Source organism: Protomyctophum parallelum (assembly GCF_964188405.1).
Source record: "Protomyctophum parallelum genome assembly, chromosome: 9".
Classification (NCBI taxonomy): domain Eukaryota; kingdom Metazoa; phylum Chordata; class Actinopteri; order Myctophiformes; family Myctophidae; genus Protomyctophum; species Protomyctophum parallelum.
In genome coordinates, this window is record NC_139706.1 from 33505390 (window position 1) to 33529521 (window position 24132).

General features: G+C 44.5%; 3 protein-coding genes across 5 annotated transcripts in view; all 3 read left to right on the forward strand.

Annotated features, from left to right (window-relative positions):
* Positions 1–7082, forward strand: part of fndc3a (fibronectin type III domain containing 3A) — a 90314-nt gene extending 83232 nt beyond the window's left edge. For both annotated transcript variants that reach the window (XM_083773056.1, XM_083773057.1), the window contains 4 exons: positions 728–940; positions 1407–1573; positions 2843–2967; positions 5598–7082. In XM_083773056.1, the coding sequence (XP_083629182.1) occupies positions 728–940; positions 1407–1573; positions 2843–2967; positions 5598–5930 (838 nt within the window). In that variant the 3' untranslated portion in view covers positions 5931–7082. The remainder of the gene's footprint in view (positions 1–727; positions 941–1406; positions 1574–2842; positions 2968–5597) is intronic.
* Positions 7083–13198: 6116 nt separating this feature from the next.
* Positions 13199–16923, forward strand: mlnr (motilin receptor; the record flags this gene model as incomplete). The annotated part of the gene is made up of 2 exons (XM_083773629.1): positions 13199–13991; positions 16610–16923. The coding sequence occupies 2 exons, from the start codon at positions 13199–13201 to the stop codon at positions 16921–16923; spliced, it is 1107 nt and encodes a 368-aa protein (XP_083629755.1).
* Positions 16924–22672: 5749 nt separating this feature from the next.
* LOC310864822 (capZ-interacting protein) overlaps positions 22673–24132 on the forward strand; it is a 31945-nt gene continuing 30485 nt past the window's right edge. For both annotated transcript variants that reach the window (XM_083773613.1, XM_083773614.1), the window contains exon 1: positions 22673–22803. In XM_083773613.1, the coding sequence (XP_083629739.1) occupies positions 22798–22803 (6 nt within the window). In that variant the 5' untranslated portion in view covers positions 22673–22797. The remainder of the gene's footprint in view (positions 22804–24132) is intronic.

The window sequence follows — 24132 nt, forward strand, 5'->3', positions numbered from 1 at the left end:
CTGGATCCAGGCCCTGAACAGCCTGGGAGCGGGCCCCTTCAGCCTAGTGACTAGTTATCTGTGTGTGTGTTGTTCTCAGGATCCGGATCCAGGCCCTGAACAGCCTGGGAGCGGGCCCCTTCAGCCTAGTGACTAGTTCTCTGTGTGTGTGTGTGTGTGTGTTGTTCTCAGGATCCGGATCCAGGCCCTGAACAGCCTGGGAGCGGGCCCCTTCAGCCTAGTGACTAGTTCTCTGTGTGTGTGTGTGTGTGTGTTGTTCTCAGGATCCGGATCCAGGCCCTGAACAGCCTGGGAGCGGGCCCCTTCAGCCTAGTGACTAGTTCTCTGTGTGTGTGTGTGTGTGTGTGTGTTGTTCTCAGGATCCGGATCCAGGCCCTGAACAGCCTGGGAGCGGGCCCCTTCAGCCTAGTGACTAGTTCTCTGTGTGTGTGTGTGTGTGTGTTGTTCTCAGGATCCGGATCCAGGCCCTGAACAGCCTGGGAGCGGGCCCCTTCAGCCTAGTGACTAGTTCTCTGTGTGTGTGTGTGTGTGTGTGTGTGTTGTTCTCAGGATCCGGATCCAGGCCCTGAACAGCCTGGGAGCGGGCCCCTTCAGCCTAGTGACTAGTTCTCTGTGTGTGTGTGTGTGTGTGTGTTGTACTCAGGATCTGGATCCAGGCCCTGAACAGCCTGGGAGCGGGCCCCTTCAGCCTAGTGACTAGTTCTCTGTGTGTGTGTGTTGTTCTCAGGATCCGGATCCAGGCCCTGAACAGCCTGGGAGCGGGCCCCTTCAGCCACAGCTTCAAGATGAAGACCAAGCCCCTCCCCCCTCCGCCGCCCCGCATGGAGTGCACGGCATTCAGCCACCAGACCCTCAAGCTCAAGTGGGGCGACGGTCCAGCCAAAGCAGCCGCCTCCGACGCCCTCCAGTACCAGCTGCAGATGGAGGACAGGAGTGGCAGGTACAGTATACACTATACAGTATGTCGGTGGTTTTCAACCTCTTTCACATCAAGGTCCATTTTCAGCTAAAGCTTTCCCCACTGTACGGACGATGGGTTTTAAAGTCGGACTGCAATGGCTTTTTTGGTCATTTTATTTAGAAGTTTCAGTCTGAAACGGAAGCCTATATATTTCTGAACCAATCAGAGCGGTCCATCCCTTCAGGCTATGGGACGAATCTCACCCCTGTGTAGCAATTACTGTTTGTTTACAAATGAGACAGCCAGCCAAGCATGCTTGCTTTGCTTAAAATTGGCTTTTTATGCCCTCCCCACAATGATGACCACGGATATGCTCTAAAAGTGTGAAAAGCATATTTTTAATTTCACTGCGTCTTTAAGTGGTTAAAGATGGGAGGCTTATCGGTTATTCATCACCTTCATGCCACTCACCTCTCTCTCTCTCTCTCTCTCTCTCTCGTTACAGATTTATCTCCTTGTATAAAGGACCATGCCACACTCACAAAGTCCAGAGGCTTAATGAGTCTACCTCGTACATGTTCCGCATCCAGGCCTTTAATGAGGCGGGCGAAGGACCCTTCTCAAATGTTTACACCTTCACCACCCCACGCTCTCCTCCCGCCCCCCTCAAAGGTACAGTACCCACAGCACCCCACGATAAATAAAAAAAAATAAAGAAAAGGAAAAGACAAGGAGTGAGTGACAATGTATTAGCTTTGCAACAAGCTAAGCTAACAACACTGTCACCAGCCATGGTGGTGATGTTAGCTTAGCTTGCTGCTGCTTGTCTGTTCAACTTCACTTCATCTCCGCCTGTAATTTATCTTATTTTGTTACCCTGACACAGGTGCTGCAAAAACAGACAGATCTACAAGCTCTCAACGCGTAGTGAACGGCGCTGCAAAAACAGGCAGGACGCGACACCTTGAGATCTTGTAGATCTTGCTGCAGTGAGCTGTTCTCACTTTACTTTTATAACACGAATATATCGTCCATCTGCGTTTTTTGGACAGACGATGGGCTGGTGGTCAGTGGGGTCGCATTTGGCAGCTGACTGCTCAGTGTGAATGGCCCGGCTGCTTAACAGTTTCCGTGCCTTGAATGGATTACTCCAGGTTAATGTCGCTGCCGTATCGGACATACCCGCCTTTTGTTTTATGTGTTTAATCCGCCGTAATGTAATGAATCAAAAGAAAATCCGTCTTCGTCGCGGAGTATGAGACTGGATGGCTTCGCTGTGATGACGAAACCGGAAATCGTCACATGCTGTGGGCTGCTAGGGCTTCTGGGAAATTGAGGCCAATGGAAATGCATTGGGTGCAACGCCTCATTGAAACCAATCTTGTGTGCGTCTTCCGCGTGCACCAAGATGGTGGATGCTACACACAGATCATAACAAACCACGGGAGCTTTTTTTGATGGATTTTCGCGGATTAAAAGCCCAAATAATTCAGCGTATGCTCTAAAGGTAATACAACAATCTCGGCAGTGAAGGGGGGTTGATTAAAATGCGGGTTAATCGTAAAAAACAGTCAAACTGTTAACAGTGTGACCCGAATGCAACCCCAATCATCTGTAAGGGTCAATGGATCGTACTATAAACAGACAGAGTCGCACTCTAAATAGACATAGGGACACACATTGCCCTTCATTGGAGCATAGTATGGTTTTGCTTTAAAACCTTGATACCGATGAATAACAGGAACTTTTACTGTAGTTTCGTTGATCCAAGCCAGAACACAATTGATTGATCATTAAAATAAACATGCTTTGAAAATGCACACAGCACTCAAAATCCCAATGAGACCTGATTCAGAACAGGTTGCCAAAAACTGTGTGTGCTGTCTGACCTGTATGGAGTGGACAGCTCACTCTTTTATTAATGCTGTGTCCCTCCCTCAGCCCCAAAGGTGGAGCGTTCTGAGGACAACTCCTGTGAGGTCACCTGGGAGCCCCTGCCCCCCATGAAGGGAGACCCCATCATCTACACCCTGCAGAGCATGCTGGGAAACTCAGAGTTCAAACAGGTATAACCACCTTGTGCATTATGAAAAGTAGGCCACCATTATGGCATTTTGCTTGACGATTATTTGTCACTCAAATAATTGCAATCAATGATTTAATTGTGTTTCTGTCGTTGGCCTTTGACGTGGTATTCTTGAGACTGTAGCTGTTGTGTTGGTTACCGCAAGCACATCACAACGCATGAGGGTGAACATGTATTGTATGCCAAACATTACTATTACTAACCCTACCCCAAACCCCAAGCCCAAACATAACCGCAAGCACATCGCAATACATGTCAGATCAAAGCAAACTTAACTATCCGCGAAAAATTTACACAAAAATGATATGATATCAGGATTTGAACCCACTCAACCCAGGAGATATGGATTTAAAGTCTATTGCCTAAACGAGGCATGCTACGAGCTGGCTGCTGGAATGCTTTTCTAGAGTCTACTTCATTATAATATGTCCGAGTCATGTAAAAGAAAAGTAAAAAACCCGCCCAGTAAGGCAAAACACTGCCCAGTAGGGGAGGGGAGGGTTTCTCTGAGATATCGCTGAGGGTTGATTTCACCCAACACCACTGAAGCGACTGCAGCCCATGGCGCCATGTCATGGTGCTCTGTATCGGTCATCGCTGCCTTTAAATTGGCCATTATGTAAAGGTCATTGGTCCACGAGTAGGCCCAGGTGTCTAGCGTCTGACGACAAGCTCATCCCTCTCCGTAGCCCCCGGCGGTCTTAACCAGGAGTAATGCTCGCCGGCACCAGCATATGTACGTACCATTATGCTAATGTCAATGTATCAGACAGCTCAGTGGATGTGTGTGTGTGTGTGTGTGTGTGTGTGTGTGTGTGTGTGTGTGTGTGTGTGTGTGTGTGTGTGTGTGTGTGTGTGTGTGTGCGTGTGCGTGTGTGTGCGTGTGCGTGTGCGCGCGCGCGCGCGCGCACAACAGTGCCATCCAGCGGTATTGAGATGGTACTTCCGTGCTCATACACACAGACCGACAGATTGAAATATGTATTAACAGTTTGCAGAATTACAGTACATTTCAAGCACAAACTCAATACAAAGACTCTTAACTGTGAGACGACCCAATTAAGCATTACACTTGTTTACAAGAGGGTCCACTGTCACACTTTGTCCTAGTGTGAAAATAGTGTGGGCCCAAAAATGGCAATGAACCAGCTCAAAAATAGTGAAAAGTACTGAAAAACCAAGTATTTTGATGCACAATCAATACGTTTTTTATTCACCTTGCAGAGTTCACATGAAAGGGTCGTTCCAACAAACAGCATACAAAAATAAGTACTATATAGGGTCTGCCAAAATCTCCCGGAGGGGGCGTTAACATATGTGTCACGCGGTAGCGGCCGCCATGTTGGCAGGCATTTCTGCTTTGTTTACAGTCAGCGACCATCCGTGTGCGTTCTAATTTTAAACACCAGAGGGAGTTCAACGAGCTTGTTCCTGGCGACAACACAGTGAGCCAACACCAGGATGGAAAGAAAAAACGTCGGCCTCGACATACCTTGCTTACAAGGACAAGCTTAACTTTGAGGAAAAGGAGCGTTACCTCAACAAAATCAAGGATATTGACGGTCTCGACCCCTATGAACACACTGACTGAACAGAGGATTTGATCTTCTACCACCACTAATGCGACTACATTTAATGCTTGTCCTTGTAAGGTATGTCGAGGCCGACGTTTTTTCTTTCCATCCTGGTGTTGGCTCACTGTGTTGTCGCCAGGAACGAGCTTGTTGAACTCCCTCTGGTGTTTAAAAATTAGAACGCACACGGATGGTCGCTGACTGTAAACAAAGCAGAAATGCCTGCCAACATGGCGGCCGCTACCACGTGACACATATGTTAACGCCCCCTCCGGGAGATTTTGGCAGACCCTATACAGCCCACTGGCCAGGTTGGCTCTATCAAGGTCAGCTCTGCACCCTGTGCAATCCTACCTTGATTGCCCGGGCAGTGGCAGGTGCTCCTTATAAAGGCTAGGCCCCTCCCATGGACCAAACCAACCCTGGATTGATTCCACAATCATACCAGTGCAATTGATTCCACAATCATACCAGTATACCAGTGCATTCCCAATGTCCAGAGACATCACAATTCATAACATATTTTAGTGTCACATAATACTATAAATTATCCGCATAATATGATTAAAGAGTTCTCTAAACAAACCCTCCCACTGTTGGCATGTTACCCATACCCCACAGTAGTTGCTCCCTTCAATGAAGTCAACAATCAATTATCAATCAACAAATACACAATAAATAATGTCAAACAAAACGAATTTTCTGCAAATTCAAACTCTGTTGGTTAACTTCAGTCTCAGTGGCAGGGTGAACTGCCACATCCACCATGTTCAATTCATCAAAACATTTAGAGACGTACAAATAGACAAATAGCCAGTTTCGAATTTCAGCCGTACACAGAAAGTCACGTAATGGAGTGGTTAGCACCACTCAAAAATACCTCCGTTCAATTGAGTAAATGTACTTAGTCACTTTACACCGCTGAATAAAACATGGTCTCTCTCTCCCTTGACTCTCTCTCTCTGCCTCTCCTCATGGTCTCTCTCTCACTTGACTCTCTCTCTCTGCCTCTCCTCATTCCGTGTGTTGCTCTCAGGCCTACAAAGGTCCCGCCACGTCGCACCACGTCCACGGCCTGCAGCCCAACAGCGACTACCGCTTCCGGGTGTGCGCCATCAGGCAGTGCCAGGACGCCCCGGACCTGATCGGGCCCTACAGCCCCACGGTGACTCTCTCCCCCCAGCGCAGCAGCGACCCGGCCGGGCAGGGCGGCGGTGCTGTGGGCCCCGCCGGTGCCCGGGGCGCGTCGGAGGCGGGCCGGCCCCGGCGGAGCCTCAGCGACGAGCAGTGCGCCTTCCTCCTCCTCATGGTGTTCGCCGTCATCGCCATCCTCATCGCGTTCATCATCCAGTACTTTGTCATCAAATGAGGTGACGTGTCCCCCCTCCCGAGCCGCCACGCGGGTTATTAGCTTTACTTTCCCCTTCATTTCTGCTTTGATTTATTCGTTTTTTACGTACTTTGTCTTTTTCTTTTCTTCTTCTTTTTTACTGTAATGTTTTCCAACGTCGACAGATTTGATAGCGTTAGCCGTACGCGAGTGGGAGCTAGGGGTATAGAGGCAGAAGCAGGATGGTAGGGGAATTGTACGGAACACTTTCTTTACGAAGCCTGATTCATACTAAAGTTGCGCATTGTGTCTCACAACGAAAATAGCAGATCTGCAAGCTCACAACTTGTCGCGGCGCGTCACTTTGTGAGCTTGTAGATCAGCTACTTCTGTTGCGAGAAAACACAGCGCCCACTAAAGCCGTGACTCTTGTGCTCTGATTCACCCCCACTGGGCAACACACCAGTTTTCAACCAAGCTCTCTATGATTCCATTCTGATGGATTGCCTGGTAGGATTCCATTCCCCCTCACATGGGATAGCAACATAAACCATATGATGTGTGCATAGAAATTAATAATTATTCATAGTTATTACTAGACGTGTTGTCTAGTATGATTCTGAAACAATGTTTTCGATAGATCCAAAATTCTATGTGTATGTACTATGTAGGCATGATCTCAGCCCATGTACTGTTTGATGGTGGGACCGTGGGGGGCTAGTGCACAGTGGGGGGATGTCCAGATATGTAAGTGTAGTTTATGCCACGGAGGGTACAGCACATGACCCTCAGAGGCTCCGGGATCAGGTGAAGGGAACTGCCTCCCCCCCCCCCCACTGGAGGCTTAACCACTTAAACCCTATACGGCCAGAGTCCCTCAGGGCTCTATACTAGTGTATTTTCTGTTTTCTTGTTATCGCGGGGAAAGCATTCGCTCCTGCGATGCGTTGTGAGCTTGTCGATCTGCTGTTCTCTGCGCGATGAGGAATCTATTATTCTTGTTCGCATTATAGAGCATTCATTTAGCACTTTCCAAACGTTTGTGATGTTGAGAATGTTTAAGAATGCAAAAATGACTGGAGAAATGTTAGTATATTTTTGTACAGTAAGACACGAGGACCTGTACGTTTGGGGAGAATAACTAAACAAAAATATCGCTCGGTAGTGAGTTGAAAAAGAAAAAAAAAGAAACTAACACAATAAATCCTAATTACTTTTACTATCATATAGTTATACTGTAGCTTCTTTTTACAATCATGCAGCTGCTTTACTTCAAAATTACCTTGTTCAGCACAAAAAGATTTATGCTTACATGTATGTTCTGTTTTTTTCTTTTTGTTGTTTTTCGTTCCCATTAATTGATTTTGCACCTTAGTGAAAGAAAAGAAGAACCATGGCTGGTCGTGTCTTGGTCTTGTGATACATTTTATATAGAACACATTTTGAGATTGTGCAAGCCCTCATATTTTGTTTTTGTTTCTTTTGGGGGGGGGGTGTTTTTAAACGTCGTAGTATCCCATCACGTGTCACTGAAACAGCAATCTGTCTCAAGAAAAGAGAAGCGTATGAGGAACGGTTGTTTCAGAGGCCTTAATTGATTGAAGAGAGGGGGGTGCATCTTGGGAGCATTTACTTTATTTCTCTTAAGTTTTCATAATTATTACTTTTATTTAAATCTTTTTCTTTTTGTATTTAATTTTGTTTTTTATTTTTACTCTTAAGCAAAACATTTATTTCATGTTAGTGAAGGTGCATAATCATGAGAATATAAATTTGAAAATGTAGGTTCTAGGCATTCATTTTGTTTCTTTTCTTTTGTCAGGTCATACATGTGTGAAGTCTATTTTTTATAATGTGGAAGTTAATATAAGTCTGTAACTCTCCAGAGAAAAATTATCCTCGAGTACTCATGCACCATGGAAAGCGAACGGCAGATTACAAAAATTGTGTTATCTCATGTGCTTCATGTGAATCTAAATTTTTGCCTTTTTCTCTCTGTGTGTTTAAGTATTTGTAACAGATTGCTGACGCTGAGTCTTCAGTAGTAATCTGACAGTAGGGTCTAGTGTTGTGTTTGGTTAATGGGCAGGAAAAAAAAACAATTTAAAAAATAAAACTGCTGTTGCAACCGTCAATGAAATGCAGGTACCTTGCAAAACGTGTTGGAGAATTACATGATTTGGTCTTTTCAAGACATTCTGCAAAAAGAAAATGTCTTCTCTTTGTCATTTAAAGAATAAAGAAAATCCTATTTTTGATAGTGATTGCAACGTGTGCCATTTTAATATCTCCTCGCCCCGGAGGTGAAACTTACCTTTTGGCTGTGGAGACGTACAAAAACAAAACGCTACAAAAAAATAATTTATATATATATATAAATATAAATATATATATATATATATATATATATATAATAAAATAAAATATGCACAAAAAGAGACCATTTTTATGTAATTTTAATGTTTGCAGTTACCTCATACACCGTACATTCCAATGAAAATTTGTTATACTCTACATAATACCAGACATATCACTTTAAAATGTTCGTTATGGGAAAAAAATGTATAATCATAGGTATGTATCTAAAGTGTATCTGTATAGCCATGATATGATATTGACAAAGGATCCATGCACAATAAAAGATTTATAATTCTTAATCACCTTTTGAAGTTCTGGCTTTTTCTTATGTTGGCGTATTCATCAATGTGGCAACATGGTTTCATAAGACATCTGTGGAAGTTGATGGAGGAAAAAGAAATCACACTTGTGTGAAGTGAGTGGCCTTTTATCATGATGTATGTCTGATGATGAAGTAATCAAGTGTCATCAAAGTTTGGTAAAAGGTCCATAGACTTGGCTGCCACTACGTCATGGTTTACTGTGGCACCCACTACGTCAGGGTTCCCCAATTAATTTTCCTCAAGGGCCATGTTTTGACTACGGTACCAGGCTGGTGGCCGAGTCGGCACGCGCGAGGTCGAGGTCTTGCCCTGAAATTAATGTTCAGGGCAAGACCCCATTTTGAAAAGGACCCCCAGTTTGACATGCAGAGGCTACTGACCCCAATTTAATGCCATTTATATCTGGGACCCCCCCCCCCCCCCCCCAAAAGATTCTTCTGTGTCCCACAAGGGGACGCTCCACGGGCCGCAGATGGCCCGCGGGCCGCTAATTGGGGAACCCTGCACTACGTCATGGTTTACTGTGGCACCCACTACGTCATGGTTTACTGTGGCACCCACTACGTCATGGTTTACTGTGGCACCCACTACGTCATGGTTTACTGTGGCACCCACTACGTCATGCTTTACTGTGGCACCCACTACGTCATGGTTTACTGTGGCACCCACTACGTCATGCTTTACTGTGGCACCCACTACGTCATGGTTTACTGTGGCACCCACTACGTCATGGTTTACTGTGGCACCCACTACGTCATGGTTTACTGTGGCACCCACTACGTCATAGTTTACTGTGGCACCCACTACGTCATGGTTTACTGTGGCACCCACTACGTCATGGTTTACTGTGGCACCCACTACGTCATGGTTTACTGTGGCACCCACTACGTCATGGTTTACTGTGGCACCCACTACGTCATGCTTTACTGTGGCACCCACTACGTCATGCTTTACTGTGGCACCCACTACGTCATGCTTTACTGTGGCACCCACTACGTCATGCTTTACTGTGGCACCCACTACGTCATGGTTTACTGTGGCACCCACTACGTCATGGTTTACTGTGGCACCCACTACGTCATGGTTTACTGTGGCACCCACTACGTCATGGTTTACTGTGGCACCCACTACGTCATGCTTTACTGTGGCACCCACTACGTCATAGTTTACTGTGGCACCCACTACGTCATAGTTTACTGTGGCACCCACTACGTCATAGTTTACTGTGGCACCCACTACGTCATGGTTTACTGAGGCACCCACTACGTCATGCTTTACTGTGGCACCCACTACGTCACTTAGTGATTGTATCTTGAATTTCTTCTAAATTTGCCAGATGGAAATCAGAAGGAGGCTGTTTAACCACGGTGGACCCTGGGTCTCCCCCGGGGGTCTATACTCCCCTTTTTTGAGTGGTGCAACCACTCCAAGGAACAGCAATGTCCGTGTTCACCTATGTGCCTATGTGTTGGTTAATGAGCACATTAGCACCAGTATGACTAAGTACCAGTTGGGGCGCTGTTGTGCCAGAAACAGAGAGAGAGAGAGAGTGCTGCACTGTTGCCTGCTAATGAGAGAGAGGGTTGGGGGGGGAGTTGCACCACTCAGTTCACACAGGTGTGATTTTCCTCCACACCGAATCTCTTCACCGAAAGGCATTAACTGCAATGCATTGTGGGCTTGTACATTTTTGTCTAATTTTGCTGAATGTTCTCATATTGTTATAGGGATGGTATATGTGTGTTTTGGGGGGGGGGGGGGGGTTTGCACTCCCTACCTGTCAGTGGGGAGTGTTGGCTGATGAATGAATATCAACATCCTGATACAAAATGTGGGGGGGTAAAAGTAGGGAGTAGGACTAAGGCCCTATATCATCCTTGCTGGGGGGGGGGGGGGGACTACCTGTCAGTGGGGAGTGTTGGCTGGGAGGAGGAGTAGGACTAAGGCCCTATATCATCCTTGCTGGGGGGGGGGGGGGGGGGGGAACTACCTGTCAGTGGGGAGTGTTGGCTGGGAGGAGGAGTAGGACTAAGGCCCTATATCATCCTTGCTGGGGGGGGGGGGGGGGGGGGGGACTACCTGTCAGTGGGGAGTGTTGGCTGGGAGGAGGAGTAGGACTAAGGCCCTATATCATCCTTGCTGTGGGGGGGGGGGGGAGACTACCTGTCAGTGGGGAGTGTTGGCTGGGAGGAGGAGTAGGACTAAGGCCCTATATCATCCTTGCTGGGGGGGGGGGGGGGACTACCTGTCAGTGGGGAGTGTTGGCTGGGAGGAGGAGTAGGACTAAGGCCCTATTTCGTCCTCTGGGGGACGACGACTACCTGTCAGTGGGGAGTGTTGGCTGGGAGGAGGAGTAGGACTCTATGCCAACCTGGGAAGAGCAACGGACTGCAGAAGGAACAAGTGCATTCTCCGGCAGCGGCAATGAGCCACGTCTCATTGCATAGCATTGGAAATCAGTGGCAGTTGACAAATGTTTCCACTCTACATGCTGCTTAGGTCTTGTTGATAGACGGATTGGGAAAGCATTATTCAAGAAATGGTCCTACAAGCTCTGCTTGTCGTGTCACTCTGACCTGAGTAAACACTCTCTGTCTAACAAACAGAGCTTCTGAGGTCAGGCTCATGCCATGTGGGACATGGCTCTGGTAGGACTCAACCATCAAACTGTACATGTTGCTGTGAGTGGTGGTGTGAGACCAATTAAGTCTGACCAGAAGCAGATATAAAACATATCCTCACCAGTAATATAAAAAAAGTATGATTGGCCAGTAAGGGGGTATCAAAAGCAGCCCCCACCCTCACCCCTCCCTCCAGCAATTTGAATCCAGTCATACAGGTTGCTCTTTCACCCTTCAGCGATTCAGTCAACTTCCTGAACCTTTTCTGAGTTTTCATGATGCTGGCTACCTCAGAGTTGGACAACAGAGATTGACCTTCATTGTAGGGTTCTGTGGGGTCACTCAGTTGGTCTCTCTCCTGTCGTATGTTTGGAGGGAGTGATTTGACTCCGTAACATGGTGGGACGGTGTCGCTCACACTAGTGCAAACAGTGCTTTCATTTTCAATGGCTACTTCCTGATGCGGCAGACATAGGACTGGATGCCCGCTATAACTTCGCATTGCAATTCCGACTCGCCGCAATACTACTTATTACTCTGTAACGCTAACCGCACACAGAAGCCACGTACATCGGAATGGCGGTGCCTCGGAATGCCACTCTGTTCCCCTGCACTGGTTGGTGCATCAACAGTCATCAGTATGCATCATCTTCATGCATATCTCTGCTGTCAAGCAGAAACCAGTCCAAAATAATATATTATAGTAGTAATAATAATAATATGTCAGGAAATGGGGGAAAAAAGTTTTAGAACTCAATCAACTCATCATCAAAGTCGGTATGGTGACATACCTTGTCAGATACGGTACTTGAATGTGAGCTTATATTATCATCACTTTACCCAAATAATGCTCAAGTGGAGATATTAATGTGGTAGTTTCCCCCCCAACACCCAATGCATCTCCTATCCCTCTTATAGACAGTGGCAGTTTAAATCGTTAAATCTCTTGTGTGAAACCATATTAAACATATTTTCAGATTTGGACCTGTGGCCAAATACATATCCATTTGGACCTGTGGCCAAATACGTATCCATTTGGACCTGTGGCCAAATACATATCCATTTGGACCTGTGGCCAAATACGTATCCATTTGGACCTGTGGCCAAATACATATCCATTTGGACCTGTGGCCAAATACATATCCATTTGGGAATCATTGGCATGAAACAGTTTGAGAAAATTATCTTCATCTCTTAATCCTTGATTGATTGATTTAATTTGGTGACACTTTCCCCACATACAGCCAATCCATCACAGAGGATAAATACACTATTTATTCACAAACACTAACACACACACACACACACGCACACACAGGGGCTGCTCCTTAACTGTTTAGGGTGCATTCGAGGAGGTGCTCTATCATTTAGCCTCTAGTCTCGCCAGAGCTCGGCTGTCATCTCAACACAGCGAATCGGCTGTGCCAGCCTCTCCATTCATTTCTCTCACTCCCACTCTGTTCATCGACACACCGAAAGGGGAAGACCACCAGAGACTAGGGGGGAACAAAAAGCCTTGTTGTTTCTCAAAGGTAAAGCCTTGCTTTTGTGTGTGTGTGTGTGTGTGTGTGTGTGTGTGTATATATATATATATTGCCTGCATCTGAATTTGTGGTGTTTTGTTTATTTAAGGGGATCATGGTTCAAGAGTTCTTTATTTGTACTTGTACATTTGTTTTGCAGCAAGGGAAATACAGCAGTCCAATTACAAACCAGATATTACAATAATATAGACCTCAGACATTACAAACAAGACAAATGTATTAAGAAAATCTATTTAAAAAAAAAAGAAACCATCCTAAAAAAGAAGGTGCTTTTAATGAGTAACATTGCTAGCGATAGTTTTTTAAAAGTTATTTCTGGTTTTCCTGTTTGATCTCACTTTTCTGTCTTTCATTGATTGTTGATGTGGAGCCCTTCGCACACTGATAATATTAACGTTCCTACTCCACAGCTCAAAGGTTCCTCCAGTAACCTAACCTTTGGCCCTGCCACCCCAAGCAGCATGCCCTGGACCCGAGCCCAGGTGGAGCTCCACTCCGGCGGCCCAGAAGCCATCGACCCCTACGCCTACGCCATCGACGCCCACCACTACGAGGGCTCGCTGTTCCCCACCTCCACCCTCGTGCCCGTCACCATCATCTGCATCCTCATCTTCGCCGTCGGCGTGACGGGAAACACCATGACCATCCTCATCATCCAGCACTTCAAGGACATGAAGACCACCACCAACCTCTACCTGTCCAGTATGGCTGTGTCTGACCTGGCCATCTTCCTCTGCCTGCCCTTCGACCTCTACCGCCTGTGGCGGTACGTGCCGTGGATGTTCGGCGAGGCCGTGTGCCGCTTCTACCACTACATCAGCGAGGGCTGCACGTACGCCACCATCCTGCACATCACGGCGCTCAGCATCGAGCGCTACCTGGCCATCTGCTTCCCGCTGCGTGCCAAGGTGGTGGTGACCAAGCGGCGGGTGCAGTACGTCATCCTGGCGCTGTGGCTGTTCGCCCTGGTGTCGGCCGCGCCCACGCTCTTCCTGGTGGGGGTGGAGTATGACAACATGACGCTGCCGGACTACAACACGGGCCAGTGCAAGCACACGGCGGACGCCATCAGCTCAGGACAGCTGCACATCATGCTGTGGGTGTCCACCACCTACTTCTTCTGCCCCATGTCCTGCCTGATCTTCCTGTACGGCTCCATTGGCTGCAGGCTGTGGAACAGCAGGAAGGACCTGCAGGGCGGCCCGTGCGCCGTGGCCAGAGAGCGCTCCCACAGGCAGACAGTCAAGATCCTAGGTGAGTGCGGTGGTGGTAAAAAGTACTTGCTTGTTTTACTTCAATAAAAGTCTCAACGCTGCAATGTAGCCATACTCTGTTACCAGTTAAAAGCATGGTATTCAAAACGTATTTGCGTAAAAGTAAAGTATAAAGGTATTGGCTATACTCAAAGTACCAAAAGCAAAAGTAACCATTATGCAGAATGTCCCATTTCACAGGTTTCAATGTTTAAATATGGTGGTTATTAATCTATGTTTTTTTTAAATAATAATCCAAATCTACAAAGTAATTAGTAACTCAAATGTTCTAATAATTGTAAGTAGGAGTAAGAAGTACAATATTTGACTCTTAAGACGCAGTGGCGAGTAAGTGTATATTAAGAAAAGTACTTACTGTGAGTGATTATGAGAAGTAGTACTACAACCATTTATTTTCTTGGTGATTATTCGAGAAGTATGTTTTACATTGATTAACCGATGTATTAAATAAGCACTATTTTATACTTTTGTCACATAACACTGTCGAGAAAAAAGTGGAAATAGTAGATCTGCAAGCTCTTTCTATGTGCTATTTCCACAATGTTTTTATTAAATGATCGATTATTTTCTATAATCGATTAAATTGATTAGTTTAGTTTAATTTTTTTCACTTTTAATGTTTAATTTTGTTCTTCTTTATTTATCTTGTTAAAAATTAAGAAATGGGCACCTGGTGCTCTGGTAATGTTTGTTTTTGTGCTGTAAACAAACATTAAAAGTCCATAGACTTGGCTGTGCCATATTTCAAAAGCCCCTCAAACTAATTATGGATGTACATTGTACATATTACATATACGTATACAAAATAAATACAAATAGGTGAGGTGAGCATTCTCTGTGACTGACACGTGAGCTTGTAGAACAGCTGTTTTTGTTGAAGAGACTTGGTGTAGACTAGAGGGAAAAAGAAAGGATAGACCTTGGGGAACCCTATTGTATATACAGTAGGGTTTAAGTGGTTAATGGCTGCATTACAGTAAAGTTGTCATTTTCTAAGATTGATTGATTGATTGATCGTGATATTGCACATCACCTATAGCCACATCTTAAATGGCATATCTTGGTTACCAAATTCAGTCCAGAGTTTCCGTACTACAACACGTTTACTGCACACTACAGTGAGACTGAGTAGACAATTGGAGTATAGCAGTCTCTTTTTGAGTTTCAATGAACACTGCAGATATTACTGTGCTTCCCCCAATATCCAGTTTCTTCTTGAGTTTGAAGCTAAATGATTATGCCCTCTTCATTTGCAGCTCTGGCATGTTGTGCAGGACAAATGCAACGCTTTTACAGTAACAGGCTGTAAACAAGCCAATTCATTTTCGTCAACTCTTTAATCAACTTATGATATTAATGTGGCTCATTAGCACAGAGCTCATGCCGTCATCGGGCCTGCTTGCCTTTATGTCCACATTTGTCCAATCCGTAATTGGACTGTCATCAGAGGCCTCCATGCATCAACCCTAATAGAGAGTGTTCCAGAGTTCCTCGGCTGTTTTTTAATAATGTGTCGTCACGCAGCCGTCATCCATCCCTCAATCTTAAAAAAGGGAGAGAGAGAGAGAGAGAGAGAGAGAGAGAGAGAGAGAGAATGGGAGAGCTAGGGGAGATTCTGGTATCAATAATTGTGTGTTTGATACCAGTGTTTCTATTTGTCAGATAAAATATATATTTTAAAAACTTTAAGAGTTTGTAAACTATTTCATATTTTAATCCTTAATGTTGAACAGGTTTATCTAAGATTGTCCAGTACAGGGGAACAAGGCACCTGCTAGTATTTTTATGTTTTTTTATTATGCAAGGCAGGTTCTCTGTTTTTCTAAATTAATCACGTTTATATCCTGTCAGGTAGGCCTACTGATGGACTCACAAACACTGCAACGGGAAATTAACATGGACCCATTTAGAATGTTGTTGTTGTCAAGTGTGAAGAGGTTTATTAAACAGCACCGCTGTTCTAAGCCAAAAGTGGTTAATTAAATTTAAATAGCACTTCAGTCAGAGAGGGAATAAAAAATGTGAAAGCAGGTGGTGAAGATTAAAAGTGCATACTTGTCCTTGTTGCAACTCTGCACAGTAAATTTGTCTGTTCTTCTCGCAACATCCATCTGTTCATTAGTCGTTTTAGTTGTAGGGACGGAAGTGAAAATGTGTGGTTTCAGTTGAAAACCAGTTATAAGCGTCATGCATGTTGTCTAAATTGTCTATTCAGAGTTTCATCACAGCTCCATTATAGTGGGTGGGTTGTTGGCAACATTTGGTGTCCAAAATGCGGAAGTGCTAATGAGTTTTAAACCCCGCGGGGTTCACTCGTGCTACATGCATGGGCAAAAACCGCCCACCTGCAGTTCCAGCTTTGGCCAGTAGAGTTTGGTGGCTTCAATGTTGGCCAGCCGCTCGGGGGGCTTGGCACGCACGCACGCACACACACGCACACACACACACGCACACACACACACACACACACACACACACACACACACACACACACACACACACACACACACACACACACACACACACACACACATACATACGCAGACTTACACAGTACACCCTTCTCACCTTCCTGTCCCTCATGTCTCCTGTCCTCAGTGGTGGTGGTGCTGGCCTTTGCCATCTGCTGGCTGCCCTATCACATCGGCAGGAACCTCTTTGCTCAGGTGGACACCTATGAGACGGCCAAGCTCAGCCAGGACTTCAATGTGGCCTCCATGGTTCTCTGCTACCTCAGCGCCTCCATTAACCCTGTGCTCTACAACCTCATGTCCCGCAAGTACCGCGCCGCGGCCCGACGCCTGTTCCTGCTCCACCAAAGGCCCAGGCAAGCCCATCGCGGCCAGAGGCAGCTCTGCATAATAGACGACACCACCACAACCCTCAATGAGACCACCTTGACTGGGGTGTGAAAGACGTGTTTATTGGCCCGTGTTTGTAAATTGTAACAGGCCTGCTCTACCCGTCGCGGTAGAGGGTGTGACTGTGTTAAGGACACGATTTGCGGTTGTTAGGGGAAAATGTGGAATGAGGTTATTTAGTAGGCTACTGCTGGCAGCAGACTGCACAAGAGGGTGGTCTATTTGTGTTGTGTTTTAGGAGGTCAGGTCAGTGCGAGGCTAAAGACATATGGAGCACAATCAAATATTTCAACCTAGGCAGTTTAGCGACCCTTCTGCCCCGGATGTCTTTGTTATCAGAAAATAGTTTCCAAAACTAGTTTCTGATAACATTTTAGGTAAAGGCCATGCAGATGCTCTATACTGATTGTTTTCACATTTAAAAATTAGTACTTTAAAAGCAGAAGCATGTGACATTTCATATCAACAAGATGCAAATGTCATTGACTCAACATAGTCTCATTTACTTTCATTGCCAAGTACTACTGTATGTATGTATGCCATTCTGAAATAGATAGCGGATTCTCACACTGTTGGTGCGCAACTCGCCCCTGTCTGGGTGTCTGTATGTCTGTCTGGAGCTAATCTCGCAGGCTGCTGGACCGATCTGTGCCAGATTTCGTATGCATGCTGCCAGTAGGCCACGGAAACTACCTCCATGCATTTAAATGTCTAACTTTTGTTTTATAATTATTGGAGTCAGTGGTGTTTGGGTTATAGGTTGAAACCTTACCCAATTATTGAGTCATATGTCGTAGATAAATATGGAGAAATATGGAGTTCAATCTAGCCTGGCGGAGATCTGCGTTCCACTGAGCGTGCGTGTCTATCTAGTTGAGACATTGTCAACAAGTAGCTAGGTGACTATATGGCTGTATTTTGCGTGTCTTAAGTACCAGGTCTTATTCCCTAACTTGAGTAAACTAAAGACCTGGAGGTGTGATCAATGCCATTTGGCTATTCTGAGTGGCCAAAGAGCATTGACCACGCCTCCAGGTCTTTCGTTTACTCAAGTTAGGGAATAAGACCTGGTACTTAAGACACGCAAAATACAGCCCTGCAGGGGTCTTAATTACCCATGAACACCAGGGTCTCTCGATGGAAGAGTATTGTAAAGTAAACATAGGCTACTCTACCACTGGTTGGTTAAAATTAGGTTTTATTCATTAAATGAATTTATCAGATCCCCATATAGGTCATCCCTTCATCCCTACTCCTAATTGTGAGCTTGTAGATCTTCGCTGAGGGGAAAAACAATTCATTAAATAGTTTTTTGAAAAAGTTTATTTTTTTCTTTCTTTCTTTCTTGCTCATTCTAAATGATGGCTAGAATGCAACCCATTAAGGAAGACTCGGAATCTCTGTCCACAGGGCCACAGAGCCACTGATCTTGGGGCAAAGGTGTTAAATGCAAATGAAACATGACAAACTGATTTTCAAGTGTGTTTTTTCAGACATATCTGTCGTTAGTGGATTATCATTTGGTCTTGTAATGCAGTTTCTGTCATTTCATTGTTCATAGTCGATGTACCTGCTTTTAAGAGCAGAATTATTATCAAGAAAATAGATTTTTATATTCATAAAAGATCGTCTTTGTCAGTGCTACGGTATGTAATGTTGAGTTATTTATATGTATATTATGCACTGAGACATATTTCCAATGCTTTTTGTCAATGCTTGCTTATTGACATTTGTACACTAGTCTTGAGTTTAAGAAAAGTTACATTTAACACTGGTTTTACTAAACACCATTTCACATTTGCTATTCTGTTGTCATTCATCCACGTCTATGAACTTTCAAGGAAATTGAAATAATGATAAACTCTTAATAGCAGCCTGGGTGACGTTTTGATGTAACGTTGAATTGATATGAAATTGTAGCTCTATGTGCATCTGTGGTTAACGGTAGTGCATACTGTATGTCCTTTGTTTGGTTGTATCTCATACATTAAAACATGGAAAATATACCAGCATACCATTAGCTTTGGCTCATTGCTCGTGTTGATGTGTTTGTTGTGTGGTTCTGCAAACAGATAGGGGTGTGTGTGTGTGTGTGTGTGTGTGTGTGTGTGTGTGTGTGTGTGTGTGTGTGTGTGTGTGTGTGTGTGTGTGTGTGTGCACACGCGCCTACTCCCATGCATTAACGTTTGCAGCATAAACTCAATAAAGAGCAGATAAATATGAAAATGTGATCATTATCGTCTAGTGTGTGTGCGTTGATAATACATAGGCCAGCTGAGCCCTGGGGTTTTGGCTGGCTGTGTACAGTATGTGCTGCTCATTTTATGTAATCTGCCACTGATATTATATTACCTGGCCCCCTGAGTTAGATTTACACCGGCAGCAAGTGTCCCCTACAGTCATATTCAAAATAATGGTCGCTCTAAGTGCATTTCACAGAGAGAGAAAAATGGCGATGGCAATTTGTCAACCGCCGGAGAGTTTATTGCCATTAGGTCGATCACTGGCATAATCTCTAGGCTACGACACCCACACATGTTTCTTTGGGTTTTAGATTATAAATCTTTCTCTAAGAAATGGACAGCTTGTCCTTGTGGTAAGACCACCTGTACTGTCTACTGTACACGGAGCCTCTCAGGTTCGAGCCCTGCTTGAAGCCGGCCATGTTCCCTTGAGCGTGCACACACTCACACATGTGACGTTAATGAGCACCAGTATGAGTACCAGTAGGGGCGCTGTTGTGCCATGCAGAAACAGAGAGAGAGAGAGACTGTTGCCTGCTAATGAGAGAGAGAGAGAGAGAGAGAGAGAGAGAGAGAGAGGAGGGGGGAGAGAGAGGGGAGTTGCACCACTTGGTTCACACGGGTGTGATTTTTATTTCAGGAGTAGGATGACAACAACGTATTTTTAAACACTTTATATTCCCTTTTTCTTTTCAGAGCACTGGTACTTGAACATCTCTTCCGTAAGACTGAGAAACCAGCAAATAAACACATTTCCCAAAGTTACTATTATGAACACCAAACAAAAAACATGTACAGATCGAATATTAAGTCCTCTCTGTACTGGGACTTGCAGGAGTAAGTGTGTCCATCATCATCTGTATTCACGACCTTTTCTTTCAGTCGATCATGACTGTGGAGATTTGCGATATGTAGTGGCTTTCAGACATGACGTGGCAGGCAAGTGTATGGACTTTTCTTGTTTGCAATGATCATCACATAGTAGGATCCATGTCAGAAACACCAACACTGCACACACGCACACACACGCACGCACACGCACGCACGCACACACACACACACACACACACACACACACACACACACACACACACACACACACACACACACACACACACACACACACACACACACACACACACACACACACACACACACACACACACACACACACACACGCGCGCACACACGCACACACACGCACACAACACACACTCTGCTCAGATTCTGCTCCCCGAATGTGGAATGCCCTCCCTGACCACTAGAGAGCACCAAAGTCTTTAAGAGGGAACGGATGACTTTCCTTTTTTAACAAAACATTCTTTACCTTACATTGAGGCCTCAATGTGATTCCCCCCCCCTTCTTTTTTCCCATTTTCTTCATGGTAGTATGTTGTTTTAGAACTGAGATTAGCTTAAAATGTAAAGTGCACTACAAATAAAATGTACAAAACAAAAGCACAAAAATGGCATAGGCCTACCTTTACTCCATGACCAGGAGTGCACATTTAGGGACACTCCATAGGTGTGTCCATTCAGTGGGTTTGGAGCAAACATCTTCAATCTTCTCATGGTTGCTGGAAGACCCTTGCCCAGTGTGGTTGTCAAAGTGGGGCCCGGGGAGCCTCAAGGATCCGTGAGGCGGTTCCAGGCGGTCGCCAGCTATAGTTTATATAGTATAGTATCAATATGTTTAACCACTTTAAAGGCATGTAACTTTGTGTTTACATTAAACAATTATACTTTTCTTATACACAATATGTCCATCTATCAGCAGTCATCAGCCACTGGGGTAGTGTGGTGTTTACCTGCAGAAACACGTTGCCCTCTCACTGTCTAGTGTCTACCAAAACAAACAGTGAAAAAACACATGCATAATACAGCAGGCAGTGTGTTTCTGCAGGTACAGTATAAACACCACCACACTACTACAGTGGAAATGATTGGTGTGTGTGTGTGTGTGTGTGTGTGTGTGTGTGTGTGTGTGTGTGTGTGTGTGTGTGTGTGTGTGTGTGTGTGTGTGTGTGTGTGTGTGTGTGTGTGTGTGTGTGTGTGTGTGTGTGTGTGCGTGCGTGCGTGCGTGCGTGCGTGCGTGTGTGTGTGTGTGCGTGCGTGTGTGCGTATGTGTGTGTGTGTTTAGGCATATATATATATAGTTAACACAGGGCAAAGTAAATGCGTATGTAACTTGTATTTTGTTTTGCAAGACTGCTGACATGGAACTAAACAACAACCACAGACATTCTGCTTTTTGCCAACCGCCAGACACTTCCTCAAGTTTGAAACGCATGAAATGTTGTACCATTTCCTGTCAGATATGATACATCCACCTCAAGACTGTTTCTTACCGTTGTGTAAAATGTGATGACTTCACTGGGACACTAGCCTATACTTACAGGTTGTGGTGAAAATACACTTTCTTTATAGTATACCTTTACTCCAACAACGTGTTCCATCGGTTTAGTAAACACATTTTGAAATGTTCTTTTGATTATATTACCGGTATACTATATTTCTAATTATTCCCTAATACTAGAACTAGAAATTGCACCAATAAATATATTTTAAAATAGGAATATTTTCAGAAAATATATTTCCAGTCAGGGTCTTTTCTTTTTTTCCCTTCTTTTTTTGTAGGCTGTGTGTTGTAGCCCAGCTGTTAATTAATTGAATGACTTGACGAAGAATATTGATTGCAAGCGTGATGGTGATAACATTTCCCACATCAAAGCAGTAAGAATCATCTATCTATTAACAAAATAATATGTGTATGTCTGTCTGTGCGTCCGTCCATCTGTCCTGACCTTGTGAACACATTGGCTCGAGGCCAGACTGACGGACTCACACATTGGCGAAACGTATCTGGCACGTTGCCGGTTGCCGCTCGTGGATGTGTGAGTCCGGGCTGTACGGCCCAGCAAACCCCTTGAGGGAATGTGATAACATTTGGCAAAATGGCACAACACCCAACCATCAAGGATGAACTGATTAGAAGTATGTTGGCAAAGGTCAAGGTCACTGCATGTGACCATGTCCAAAGTGGACAAATGTCCACTTGAACTGTGTGGGATGTTGGAGTGATCACTGATCACGAGGTATGGTTATTCATTTTTTCATCAGTTTCATGGTTAAAAGAAAAGAACATTTATTTTCTTTTAGAAGGGAGATGACTAGCTATGGTGTTGAGTTTCAGTTTCAGTTTCAAATAATTTAGGCCTACATATTTTTTAGTTTTTTTTAAGTCTATGCATGCACGCACGCACGCACGCACGCACGCACGCACGCACGCACGCACGCACACACACACACACACACACACACACACACACACACACACACACACACACACACACGCACGCACGCACACACACACACACACACACACACACACACACACACACACACACACACACACACACGCTTCCTTTTAACTATAGCTCCTCCTCCGGCGTGTTCCCGGCTCAGCTGCAGATATAAACATACCCTGCCCCTTTTCAAGCACTTTGGTCGGTGTAAAACTGTAAATTCATACACTAGCTCTCTCTCTCTCTCCCTCTCTCTCTCTCTCTCTCTCTCTGTCTCTGTCTCTCTCTCTTCAACTTCAGTTAGGCTACTTCACTCACACACAACATCCACTCCAAGACCGACGCTAGTAGCAGAGGAGAATTAACACATCTAAGGGATGGAGGTAGGCCTACGTTACTTTTTATAGTGACCATTATTTTCAACAACTTTTAAATCCTGTTCGTGTGTAAATCGGCTATTTTGGCGACACCCCCCCCCCCTCTTTTTTTATTTTCTTTTCCTTTCTTTTTTTTTAATTGGACATTCTATCATTCTATTTATATTTACACCTGGTGTTTTCATTAGGCTGGCCGGGGGACAATATTGTTTTAGGAGTTTGCACCTTTCATCAGAATTGAACATATGATACATTAAACATAGCCTAATGTAAATTGTTTTATTATTTTAACTGTGACGAAAACCAATGTCCTATGAATTTTGAAAAGCGGGATATTTGAGTGTTTTTCACCCAGCTTGAAACCATATGCTTGAAACTTGAAACTGGGGCAATGAAATGTATGGATCAAATGTGCTAAAACAGTAAACATAGCATGGCATAGGCTAGGCCCATATTACAAAGTTTGCGGTTTCTTATCCATAACATTAATCCCTCAATGACACACAATCTTGCAGACTAAGATTAAGGTCATTATTAGTAGCCTGTATAAACATTGTGTTAATTATAAGCCTAGGCAATGGTGTGTACAACTACAGTACATATGCTACTTTGCAACAGTTTTCAAAGTAGCAAACCACAGAACATGTCAAATGGGCCACTTTGACATGCTGGAATGCATTTTTCTAATGTTTTGTTATGTTATGGTTAAGTGTTCGTCACAGGCTATCTTGTTGGCATTAATAAACCACGATCTAGGTTTATGACAGGCTTATAATATAAAGTATGCATACAGTATTTACAGCAGCAAATCAAATGTGCCCATGCTTCCCCTTTTTTCAGAGAGATCTATCTTTCTTGTTATTGTCAGATGGATGTTAGTCAGATTACTCAGATAGTTAACACGTGTTAAAAACACATGCACAGCTGCTTCATGATGGCAGGTTTGTGGCCACACGCCTCCTTAAGCAATGCTTATAAACCACAGATTTAAATCACATGTGAAAACAAAAGTACAACTATTTTGTCCAGAGCGTTTAAATAGGCCTATAGGAAAAACACAGAGCACATTTCTGCCTGTCATATTTATAGATAGATTGAGAAGTTCACAAGATCATTCTGAATTTATAGGATGCACGTTTTAGCTGTTTTGCCCATGGGCATATGCTGTTTTAATTTGTCAACATTTGCCACAGTCCACATGCAGACCAATCTGTCAGATGGGTGTTGGTAATCAATTTGAGAAGTAAAACAGAAAAATGAAAGAGACTATTCTCTGGTGATCGATGCAGATGATCTTTTCTGTGCACCAGTGGTTCTTTGAGAACACTACAGAAT